General features: G+C 39.2%; 1 protein-coding gene across 5 annotated transcripts in view; it reads right to left on the minus strand.

Moving 5' to 3' along the window:
• Positions 1-13311, minus strand: part of PARD3B (par-3 family cell polarity regulator beta) — an 861922-nt gene that overhangs the window by 547995 nt on the left and 300616 nt on the right. For all 5 annotated transcript variants that reach the window (XM_036420516.2, XM_045575575.1, XM_045575573.1 and 2 more), the window contains exon 3: positions 2240-2411. In XM_036420516.2, the coding sequence (XP_036276409.1) occupies positions 2240-2411 (172 nt within the window). The remainder of the gene's footprint in view (positions 1-2239; positions 2412-13311) is intronic.

A 13311-nucleotide genomic window follows, 5' to 3' on the forward strand; every position in this document is an offset into this window, starting at 1 on the left:
CCTGATTTCAGACCCAGTGTCTGAGAGTCATACTGATCACTTTAACAGTTAGCTCATCTCATCCTTGGACCCACAGAACAGGGGAAATGGGAATTGAAGCCAACAAGTTAACGTTTGCAGGGTTTTCATATGTATTCACAGAGTAAATCCCAGGAAAATTAAATCAATTATTATATATATAGTTATTATTATTTTTGTTTGTTTGTTTGTTTTACAACAGCATATAAGAGGCACATAGCCAATTGTTCCTGACACTGGAACCAGTGTCACATCCTGGCCTTGACACCTAACAGTTTTGTGATTTTTGATGAGTCACTGAACTGCCCTGTGCCTGCCTTCTTCCTTAAATGAAGGGAATGACAGAAGTCAGCTAAGTATCATGATGCTTTTAAGTGAGCTGTTATGAGTAAACGATTTAGAATGATCCTTGCCTGATCTTAAGCTTAGTGCTTGTTGTGTAGTCGCCATTAATAAATATTATTTTCTATCTCTGCCTTACCACAAATCAGTATTAAAGGAGTAGAAAGTCCACTTGCAAAGAGAAACCTCAGCTTACTTCTTTCTCTTCCCACATTCAATGTTATGTGCTCAGATGGTTCAACAAAAGAAAACTACGAAAAATCTGAAGAAAAGCAAACCTTTTCTCTGAGAATGCACACGAGAAAGACAAAAACAAATTTCCCGGACGCGAGCACTCTGAGGCGAGGTTTGGCCTCTTGCAGACCGAAGTGTTCGCTTATAAATAGAATATTAAAACAAGCAAAGGCAATTTTCCCCTTTCCTCTTCCCTTATTGCCTAATTTTCCTCCCATCTCATTTGCATAATGGGTAAAAAGGCATCCATTATGCAAATGAATGACAGGGCTGTGAAGTTGCTGAAGCCACAAACCTGGCTTCCCATGAAGAGAAGCAGCCCGGGGTCCTGGCTGCAGCGGACTGCTTCTCTCGCTTGCACTCCAGCAAACAGAGGAGCATTCTGGAGCTCAGATAGATCACTACCATCCACCTGCTTCTTCCCAAAGGGGCCTGCACATGCTTCCCAGAAAATGAGTGCGCAGGACGGACACTCAGAATTGTTGTGAGGAAAAGAAACGTGACAGTATACTCTTTGTTTCAGATGTGAAAAACTAGTATTATGTACAGTTGTTACAACGTTAAGCATATGCTTTGCTTTAAAAGGCAAAGTGGGAAAAGCCCGTTCAAGCTTGAAAATTTACCTGTGACAGGTGCTCAGAGCTGCACCTCAAAATGTCTGCAAACATTCAATAGGAATAAAAAACTGTTTTAAGCCGAAACTGGTTTGGCTCAGTGGTAGAGCGTTGGCCTGCGGACTGAAGGGTCCCAGGTTCGATTCTGGTCAAGGGCATGTACATTGGTTGTGGGCACATCCCCAGTGGGGGGTGTGCAGGAGGCAGCTAGTCAATGTTTCTCTCTCATCGACGTTTCTAGCTCTCTATCTCTTTCCCTTCCTCTCTGTACAAAATCAATAAATATATATTTTTTTAAAAACTGTTTTAAGCACCAAAATATTGAAGTTTCCAGAAACTCCATGCTGTTAAACTGACCTAAATTTATCTCTAAGTGGTATCACCAAACACTGACATGTTATGTCTCTTACCATCGTCAATTCACTGAAACCTGAGAAGAATGTTTATTTTTCTCCTTCTGCCCACACCTTCAAAACAAATATAACCAAAAAAGAATTCTGAGTACACTCACTGGGTGAGTTGCTCTTGTTTTAATAAACCAGTAGGGCAGAATTAAGAAACTAACTTCAAAATGTTTGCCCCAAACTCTGAGATATGTAGTTTGGGGAGAAAAAGAAGGTAGCAAAACAGACATGACCTTTATTCCTAGAGTGGATTCCTTGATTATGCTTAGCTTATTCCAAATGATGTTTTCAGGGACTTAAAAAAAAAAAAAAATGATTCCCACAGGCTATAGAGGAATCACGTGTATCCCAATCCCTCCCCTATGAGACTTCAAGGGCACATGGTTCAGGTTCAGATTCACCTGCCATTCAAGAAAAAATGCTATTGACTTCCCTGAGCCTCAACAACTGCAAAGAGCTATGTAAAAAGTAATAATAATGTAGAGAAGAAACTAGTGTTTTTTGTTGTTGTTTTTTAAAGAAAGATCACTAACATCATAAGTCACAAAGTAGGAGCAACTCATAGACAGCAAGGGGATATACTGTATATCAGCCAGGTGACAAACACACCACAGAAAATACACATACCTAGTTTCAGAGCAGAGGGGGTCACTTCAATTTCCCCGCCGACTGGTTTGAAGGCAGCCAGTTGGGTAGCCACTTCGGTCTCGAAGGCATCCGGGCTCTGGCGGCCTGCTGGGTTTCCTCCGGGGCTGTCGACCTTGTGGAGGGGTTCTTGTTCATCAAACACAGCAATCAGCTACAAACAAACCCAACAACACCCATTACTACTTCAGTGGACTCCTGGGTATTCTATCTAGCTGTGATCTTTCATTTCAATGAAAATGGCCTCTGAAAACTTAAAATGTTAATGTGACTGTTCCCACAACTTTTAATTCACAATTATGTCTAAAAGCACCATGGCCAGGAAATAATGGACGGTGTGGCTTGAAATAGAGAACCGACTTTGGTTATCTCTCTTGGAGGAATGAAATGGTTGCCTCCTCCCCTCCCTTTTTCTAATAAGCCAGGAAGGACTTCAGTGTCACTTTTAAGAGTTGTTCCAAAAGTATAGTAGTTGAACATGCAGAAATAGAATGGTAGACATGACCAAATCCGTAATTACACCTTTCCTTTTAGACACAATCATAATAAACTGACAAAATGTGAATATTTACACAGAATTTGTATTTACCTTGTACACACACATAAATAACCCATTTCTATACATGCATTTAGGTTTATTCGTTACCAACATGACTGATCTATGTTGACTGGTCTAAGTCCAATGAATTTCAATTTGAATGAGAATTAGCATCAGCACTTTAACCAAATTCTTCTCATCTTCATCCCAATTTTATTTCATGGGTACCTATGCTTCTTGCCATAAATATAAAAATGTTTGTCAATTTCCAATTCATTTTTCATAAAAAAGGCAAAATATCATAACACATCCCATTCACTGTGCAAACATCACTGTGTAAAACGTGAGGCAATCCGGCTGAGACTGCATTTTTGGCCAGCGGGGAGCACCACCATCAGGGAACCTCTGCTGCCCCTTATCACTGATGTGGAAAAGTCCAAACATGTGGGCAGCTCAGGGATGCCACTGTTAGCTCAGGAAAAGTGCAGTGTGTGTGCAAATTTGAAAACTGCTAGTAAATATATATTTTTCATTCATTAAGTAAAACAAACCTACTTATGATTCAAGCATTTATTCAGGAAAAAGCCCTATTCATAGGGGAACCTTGTTGGCAATAGTATTAATGACACAAGAGCAGGGGTAACCAATCAGAACATCATACATTCCAAGTTCAGTCTTTCAGAAGAAATGAATACAATTAGGGATATGTAAATTGGCTATTCAAAAATGATTTTCATAATTGACTACTCATTTCCAGTATGGAGACTTGTTTAATTGGAAAAGCCAATCCTCTCACCACGGGAAACAAATGCTAGTCCCCAGACATTACTTTTAATTCTTAAAATTGAACACACACATTTTCTATTTTTAATCAGCAGCACTGATGAACTGGTTTCAGAAAAGACTTAAATGGATTAATAATGAAAGATTATTCTAGTATAAGAATAATCCCTAGAACTATATTTATCTAATCATCTGGTCAAAGTGATGTTTAACACTGTAAATCCTGAGAAGGAAAATAAAATCAATTTTTAAATGCAGTAAAAGTGTTATTTTCATCACTATTTCTTTGACAACAAAAATAATTTCAAATTTATGTATTGGTAAATTCTAACACATGTTAGTACAGTTATTTTAATTTATCAACCAACTAATAAAAGTGGCTTATTATATGGGTAGTATAAACAGTTTCATGTAAATTAAGAATCATACCTTACTTTTCCCTTTTGTTATATTTTTAACTCAATATATCCTATATATTATAAATATTGGGTCAAAGAGAAAAAAATAAATACAAAAGCTTGCACAGCTGGCATGCTTCACTGTTGAGCATCAGCCTATGAACCAGGAGGTGACATTTTGATTCCTTCCATGTCAGCACACATGCCTGGGTTGAAGGTTTGATTCCCAGCAGGGGGCATTCAGGAGGCAACCAATCAATGATTCTCTCTTATCATTGATGTCTCTATCTCTCCCTCACTCTTCCTCTCTGAAAATCAATAAAAAGCTTAAAATTGATAACTCATAAATCATTATCTATATCTAAGACTCATTATCTATTATCTATAACATTTTTTTCTTGAGATATTTTATTGATAACCATCTAAATATATAAAAGGCTAATATGTTAAGTGTCCCTCCAACAGTCCAATTGGTTGCTATAACACACACTGACCACCAGGGGGAAGATGCTCAATGCAAGAGCTGCCATGATGCACACTGGCCATTCACAAAGAAATTGCACTGTGGACCTGGCACCAACAAAGCAACACTTGGCTTCCCCCAAGTGGGACACAGGCTCTGTCACCACCGTGGAGCAACAGCCTACCAGATCACAGCCAACACTGCTGAGACCCCATGGCGCAAAATGAGGCCCACAGCCCAGCCCAGCCCTGAAATGATTGCTGTGGCAATGGGTAATGACATCACATAGCAATACCTGGCTTCCTCTCCCTAGCGACTAGTTTCCTTGAAGTCTCTTCAGCCCAGGAACACTACTTGCTTTATAGCTAGGTGAAAACATTTTACACTTTAAACAAATGTCTGTGAAAGCATTTTCTTGTGTTTCATCTCATTTGATCCTCACAGAAGTTCTGGAGTAGGTAGATAGGAGGCTTGGTAGAATCCTATTTTCTTTTCATTAGCCGGAAAATGGAAATTTAAAAAGTTTAGAAACTTGACCCAGCAGAAAAAATATAAGAAATGGTGGATCTTGAAAATGACTTAAGGTTTTCTCACTGGGCAGGGTATAGTCAAACACTGCTGCAGATAAATATTTTACCCTTTGTTCTCCCTGTATGATTTACAATAACAATCTGTTTTGTGTTGATATTTACTGCTGTGTTGCTAACAATTACCTGAAAGAGAAGTTGGGGTGCCTCACTGGGCTGGAAAAAGTTTAGCTAAATCAGAAAGCAGGTCTAATAAGCAAGTTTATTCTATATTTATAAAAGGATAAGTTGACTCACACATGCACGATACATACAAAGTTTTCAATGGCACCAGTTGCACGTGTGTTTTTTGATCTGTCATTGTCGATTGTGAATTTGGTTGACACTTCTATTATAAAGAAAGGGCGAATATTGGTATTAAAATATTTCTTCTAATTAATTTCCTTTCAATGTGCACAAATCCATGCACTGGGCCACTAGTACTATTCTATTCACACAAGTGTATAGAGTATGCAGTAACAATGTTATACCAAATAATATATGAAATGAGACAACAAAGTAGTTTGGAGACTGTGTTGTCCAAGTGAACCCTATCTTTTTAATTTCCAGTGCAGTGTCACAGACCACCCTGTAACCATCTTCCCAAAAGGAAGGTATACAAGATGAGGTTGCACTGTGGAATGTTTGTAGTTATTGAGGAGGAAGCTATGGCCTAAAGCCCTAAACTAAGAACGTGAACATGACTCTACGGAGATACAGGCAATACACAACTCTTCCCAAAGATGATGCTAGTGAGATCTGCCCTATCCATCTGCAAAATCTCATAATTAATAATTTCTTTGATTAATTAGTTGCTTGGTCTGTCTCTGAAACCCATGACTGACAGGAATGATTGCTGTACAGCCCATTCTGAATGTGTGAAGAGCTGAATGAATGACATAGAGTCTCTACCCCTGGAAGGAAGAGGATCGGTTTTTGGGTCTCTGATGCCCAAGGTCACTGGCAGTGCAGGTGCTGGCTGAGGAGACTTCATCAGTCTTCAACTCCACTCTTCAACGCACACAGATGCACACTTGTTTCAACACTGATAATTAATTTCCAACATGAGTTGTAGGTGCTTGTTAGCTGGATTGCTTGATTCATCAGAACACTTACATTATTGGGTGACAGAGTTCCTAACACCCAGTGTAAGAGATGCATACATTAATTAACATAAACCACTGCTCTAGCTCCTCAACAGAAGGCATGCTGACTTTCAAAGTGCCCATTGTTTGCCTCCCCTCCCTGCCTTAAACCCATTTGAAATGACCTCTCCAAAAGAGATGAGTTCAACATCAAAGAAGAAATTCTATCAAATTTGTGGTGAAGGTTTAATCTAGCCTAACCATCTGTGGCATGCAGAAGATTTTTCACTGGCCTGCAGTAGCCTAAACTGTATGCAAAAGGCCACTAGGCAGCACTTGATTTGGACCCATCCTCCTCTGCTGCCCTATCCATCCCTGGTGCCCCTGCTTCCCTCCTGTGATGCCAGCATTATCATGTCACCCAGTGCAGCACTGGCATTTCCCACAAAGACCATGGTCCCAAATGATCTTTTTAGATAGCCTTGATTTTCAATCAAAACTTCCGTCCCCGCAGATCCCTAACAGGGTACCTAATCTGCATATATGCACAGAAAGAGCTACCTACAAATATACTGTTCATTCTCCCACCCAAAACAAAAACCCAAACAAGCCAACCTTCTCAGGACTCACCCTTACAGGTGCCACCCAGTTGTTCCCTCCCCTCTAGAGTAAAATCTGAAAGACCTGTGCACAGACCAGTTCCAGTCTCTCTCCGTCATTCCTTTACTGAGGTCACTAGTTAGTGACCTCCACTGAAGCCGGCCTTAACAAGTCAGAGACAATCTGCAGGATGCGAAATCCAAAGCCCATCTTGGGCTTGATTTTAGGACACCATCAACTATTGTATCCTCTTTACATCACTTTCTTCACTTGCCTTCCAGGCAATACATTCTGTTTCTGGTTAAACATTTTTTTCCAATTATAATTGACATTCAATATTATATTAGTTTCAGGTGTATAGCATAGTGATTAGATATTGATATAACATACAAAGTGATTACCCAGATAAGTCTAGTACCCACTTGACACCATACATAGTTATTATATTAATACTACTAGAGGCCTGGTGCATGAAATTTTTTGCACTGGAGCGGGGGGGTCCCTCAGCCCAACCTGCATCCTCTCATAGTCCAGGACCCCTTGTTCCCTACCTCCAGACTACAGCAGAGGTGGGAATGGCTCTCACCACCTCCACTGTGCTCACCAGCTGCAAGCCCAGCTTCTGGCTGAATGGTGCTCCTCTATGGGAGCAGCACACTGACCACCAGGGGGCAGCTCCTGCATTGAGCATCTGTCACCTGATGGTCAGTGCAGGTCAGAGAAACTAGTCATTCTGCTGTTCAATTTGCATATTAGGGTTTTATTATATAGCATTATTGACTATATTCCCTATGCTGAACTTTCCATCCCATGACTGTTTCTTATAACTGGAAATGTGTACTTCTTAATTCCTCCCCCTTTTTCACCTATTACCCCAAACCCCCTCCCATCTGGCAACCATCAAAATGTTCTATCTATGAGTTTTATTTGTTTGTTCATTTATTTTTTTTAGATTCCACATATAAATGAAATCATATGCTATTTGTCTTCCTCTGTCTGGCTTATTTCACTTAGCATAAAACCCTCTAGGTCCACCCATGTTGTCAGAAATGTGAGCGCACTCTCTCTTTCACCCCTGCCCCCCTCTTCCTATCTCTAAGCATGTCTGCTAGTGAGAATAAAATAAAATTTTAAAAAAGCGAGTAAACCTCCAGGGCAGTGGAAGCATAACCTGAATTGGCATGCTGTGAGTTCAAACTTAAAGTGCTCATCCTTATGTTATAAATTCATGTACATTTTATATTCATTTTATACTCTATCAGATTTCTGTGCTTGTTTTAATATGAAAATATTTGTCTTTAATTGCCACTAAATTTAAAGCACTAGGGCAATTTGAAATGTTTATCTTCTGTGTTTTACACCTCTGTTTCACAGGTCAAGCGGAAATGTATTTTTTTTAAAACACACCTATCTTATAAATAGGACTTACAAAAACACACAAAAATAAATATATTAATGAGATATGTATGAATTCTATTCAGTTGTCATATCTCAATTGCCTACACTGATAGTGTCCACAATGCAAAGATTAGGCACTAGATTTGGTGCCTACATGTATCTCCTGACTACTTCCGCCCTGGGGGACATCTGGAAAGAGCATCTGAAACTAGGATGGTCTAGAAAAAAATACAACCAATAAAATTTATTTCAGATAACATTTTAATATGTTTTCTGCATTCACCTTATAAAGGTTAAAAATAATATAAAAGTCAACAACAACAACAACAAAACTAAAAAATCATAAAGAGGAAAAAGAGGCCCTGACCAGGTAGCTCAGTTAGTTAGTGTCATCCTGCTGAGCCAAGGTTGTAGATGCAATCCCTGGTCAGAGCACATACAAGAGGTAATCAATGAATGCAGAGATAAGTGGAACAACAAATCAATGTTTCTCTCTTTCTCCCTTCCTCTCTCTCAAACAAATAAACAAAAGTTTTAACTTGGCCAGTGTGGCTCAGTTGGTTGGAACATTGTCTCATGCAATGAGGGGTCTCTGGTCTAATTCCCAATTGGGGCACCTGCAGAAGGCAGCCAATTGTTGTTTCTTATTCACAGCAATATTTCTCTCTCTCTCTCTCTCTCTCTCTCTCTCTCTCTCTCTCTTATCTTTCTATCTCTCTTCCTCTGACTCTAAAATCTATTCTTTTTTTTTTTTTTTTTAAGAAGTAAAGGAGCTTTGGATAATTTGCAATTTACATAAGCCTGAATATCAGACTTGGTCAAAAGAGCCATGTCTTCTTTGCAATTTCATACCATCAATATCTCTTCAAGGAATCAGACCCGTTTTTATATTCAAACAATAGGGCCATTACCATTCCAATAAATATCAGTAATAAAGGTGCATATGTGTGTGCATGTTTGCGTGTTGGGGGCTGAGTAGGGTGGGGTAGAATATTAATTTTCTTGATAATATTCCTAACATGCCTGGATGCTTAGCACAGAGAGAGCCGGGTACACGGGAAAGGCTAATGTTAATGCCTTTTGTTACCATAGTTAACATCCCCTGGCTTTCAGAATGAGTCCCACTTGACTTGTTTATTCCCATTTACCTTCACTTTGTTGCTTCTCTTTAATCTCTTCATCACAGGACTGACAGAGGAACAGAGGAAGTACCAAGATCAAACACATCAAACGGGTAATTTTTGTTTTTCCTTTTTTCTTGCTCTTCATCACACAAGAACACACAATCCTCAGATACTCAGTACTGCTCCTCCACCAAGCGAAACATGGTTTGTGCTGTCTGTTCTATTTCTACCATAACTCAAAGCAATATACCTGCACTGTTAGTTTTTACACTGACAAGTAAATATTTTAATAATAATGCCAGAAGTGCCTTAGTGCAGGGCCCTTCAATATTCATGATGTGGTTTGCTCTCGTCAACCTATAGCATTCTGTCACTTTTATAGCCTGACTTTTTAATAACCTGATGCTATTATCTTTGGGCTGCATTGAGAATAAAAAAGAGTGATCTAAATGCCCATAGAACATAAAACTGCATTTTTAAAAAATATTTTATTAGCAATTACACTGAAAAAATATGTGGCTGGATTTTAATTACATGTCAAGTGAACTAATGCACTACTAAGAAATGCTTATTTGCCATATTGAGAGTTCTCTGGGTCAAACTGTTGAATTTAACAATGTAGTGCTATTTTTTATTGTTGCATACACCGTCCGCATTACCAATAACTATCAAGTAAAATGAAAAGACAAAGAAAAAAAATGGTATCCTACAAAATACAATTGGAATCATTTGTCTCACATCCTAATAAACACAATTAAATCTAAGGAAGTCTGTGAAATTACTGCAATTTCACAAGTGGAGGGAAAACACATTATCACCTTTGGGAAGAGAGTGAAGCACTGTGGGATTTCATTTAAATGTATGCATCTGCTGGAAACTAAATAACAACTGGTTGTGTGAGCTGATTTTATGCCATTTTAAACAAAGGGTGGAAGATGGGTTATTTTCCTTCAGAGGGTTTTGACAGGTAGCTAAAAGCGTGTGATCTGAATTTTTAAAATTAGCAGGCTCATACTATTAGTCTCTTCATCAGACGCTAGCCTTCAGATCTAGCATCCTCAGAACAAGTACTGAACAACTCAAATTCTCAGAAAGTTCAAACCACATCCAGTAAATGAGATAAAACCAATTTTCACTTCCTCTTCAAACTGGAAGTCTATAATAGGGACTTCTACAAAACTTACAGTTTTAAGGTTCATCCTAAAGAAAATAACATGATTTACTTAACTACCAAGAATGCTATTTATCCTGATCATTTTTTAAAGAAGCAACTGCCTATATTACCCCATTATAACAAAAGATATGCCTATTAAAAACCACCCATATTTCAGCTAAAAACACATTTACCTCCTTTAATTGTGTAGTATGTTACTTACAAGCCAGGTATACATTAAAGACATTTTATACTGAATCATATTTTTGTCTCTGACTTGAATTAAATTTTCAAACAAGAATCTGGAGTTGTTTTTGCCGCATTCTTTCAGTTCCTTAGTAAGAATAGCTCGCTTTTTGTGAAACAACATTCACACCCTCATCTAATATACATGGGGAATCCCTAGGAGTCCTTTCCTCTGTGCCTTCTTCATCGTCAGACAGAGGGTCCATGGAGGTCAGGTGCCAGCCACAAGTCTAATCCTAGGGGGTCTCAGGATTATTTGAAACAAGTATCTCTGAAATTAGGAAACATAAAATAAAATGTGGAAATTTTTTTTTTTGTAAATTATAAAGCATACATACAGTTATAATGGTGTAACATCCAGGTTGAGTATTATTTCATGGGCTCAGTTTTATTCTCCCTACTTCCTTACAATTTCTCTTCTCTAACCAAACCAAAGTGGTAGCTGTCTCAGAGACATACCCTTTGATAATCTGTTAGCCAAGGCTCAGTGCTACGACAGCCCTCCAAACATAGTAAACAGATTAAAGGCAAAAATCGACTGGACCCTGAGGAATTCTCTTTTCCGGATTATCCCATTCCAATAGAATGGCACAATGCCTCTGGCCAGGTCCTCACCTAGCCATTCTAAGGGCCTTGATTCTCTTCTGGATTCCAGTCCAGCCCCCTGAAACTGACCCACCACACTATTACAGAAGGGGCTTTCTCTCACACAAGTGTGGCATGGACTTACTCCAGCTTAAAATTCTTCATTATGTATTTGTCAGGTTTTCAAAATGAAGTTCAGGTCCCCCCTTGGAGGCCCCTGGATGTTACACCATTGTAACTGTATGTATGCTTTATAATTTACAAAACATATTTTTCCACATTTTACTTTATGTTTCCTAGTTTCAGAGATACTTGTTTCAAATAAAATATTCTTTTAGAAATGCTGGTTAGATGTGTGTGATTTAGGTAAGAATAACTTGGAGAAAAAAAAGCCATCCGTGTGCCCATGCATTTTGAAATATTTCCACTTGTACCTTCATGGTGTTTGTTTGTACAATACTGTGTCCACGTCTCTATCATCACCGGGCACATGACACAAAGATCCTTGAAATTCTTGCCTCTATAAGTAAGCTGTAAGCTACTTAAAAACATGTGTCACATCATTAAAATTTTATATTTAATGAACATTTACATACACCTCACCCGGTACTAGGCACTGTTCAAAGTGTTTACATATTTTATTTTGTATTCATAAGAAACCTTGTGAGAAAAGCACTCATACTGTTTTATAGATAAGAGAACTAAAGTACAACTGACTATGTTCCACACTCAGAGCATGGTAGTTGGCAGAGAGAAGAGGGGGAGGGGGAGGTAAATGTATGATTTTGATTTTTGTTTTTGCTGTATTCAAGCCTCTTTCACAGGAGTGTCTACACTTTTTCTGTGGATACCATATCCCTGAGTCCTGATTTTCCACCCAATTAGGAATAAAGTTAACCTCCATCGCCACGTATGCTCCTCTACAGGCAAAATAGCTACTGTCCAGCCTGAAGGTTCAATGCAAATTTGCATTTTACAGTTTCTCCCTCTAAAATCCACTTTAGTATATTATGGTCTCAATCCCATTCCCTGACGGACTATATGAATGCATCAGATTGTCTTCCAGAGGAAGCCTTTGAAATTGTAAAACTAATTTGCACATTAACATACCTCGTTTTGAAACAAACACCACTGTGCAGTGTTCTCCATTACTTCTGACTGTCAGAAGAAGCCGGCTTATTTGTACTAATGACTGCAATCCAGGGCGGATTGCTTAATTTTGTGGATTAATGAGTAAGCAATCAAATGTGATTTTAAATCATGGATATAACAAACATACTATTCATTTATTTTGACAAGTAGTTTAATTTATGAGACTTGGCTACAAATAGAGCCGTCTATTTTGTAAAAGAAAAAAAAAGAAGAAACCTTTCCGCATTTAAGACAGCACCTCTGAGAAATAAAACTCTGTAAAGAATAACGACAAAGCCACCACCTTCTAAAGACAAATAAAGAATTGATAGGTAGATGGAGAAGAACAATGAGACCTGACTATGCCATTGACATTTTCAAAGTGAACAACTTTTGCATGTACCTGAGCTATGTGCAGTATCTTTGTGGGTTGCAAACCACACATAACATTCTAACCAAACTAGGTCAGTGCTGGCCTGAAGCAGGTGCCCCTAGCCCGTCACCCTGGTAGCCCAACACATAAGTTTCTGCAGCTTCCTGTGTCCCTGTGGTGGCCTCAGAGGGCAGGCCTGATATCCCTCAAGGCCAGGTGAAGCGGTGAGTGGACGACAGATATGAGGGAGGTCACAACTCCCTGAACATGAGCTGGTGGTTAATTGGTAGTGTGTTTCTTCAGTCTGGTTAGGGAGCAGACTCTTTAGCATGGACACATTTAGCAAATTGGCCCAAGCCCCGGCTGACCGACCTCATGACAGCTCTAGGGATGTCCCATCCTCCCGGCTTTCATGGCAGCGGAGCAACTGGCCGGGACCACAGAAAGGTCAGCAGCCGACTGACTGAGGGACGAGGAGGCGCTTCTCCGAAGCATAACGCTCAGACTCAGGTTGTCCTTGTCACGTGTGACAGGGCTTCGAAGCCAAAGTTTTGAAAAATGCACACTGCCTCTGCAGGTGGGTTCAGCCGCCCAGCTGCTTCCCTCTGAGT

The sequence above is a fragment of the Pipistrellus kuhlii genome, unplaced genomic scaffold (genome assembly GCF_014108245.1).
Source record: "Pipistrellus kuhlii isolate mPipKuh1 unplaced genomic scaffold, mPipKuh1.p scaffold_m20_p_7, whole genome shotgun sequence".
NCBI classification, from domain to species: domain Eukaryota; kingdom Metazoa; phylum Chordata; class Mammalia; order Chiroptera; family Vespertilionidae; genus Pipistrellus; species Pipistrellus kuhlii.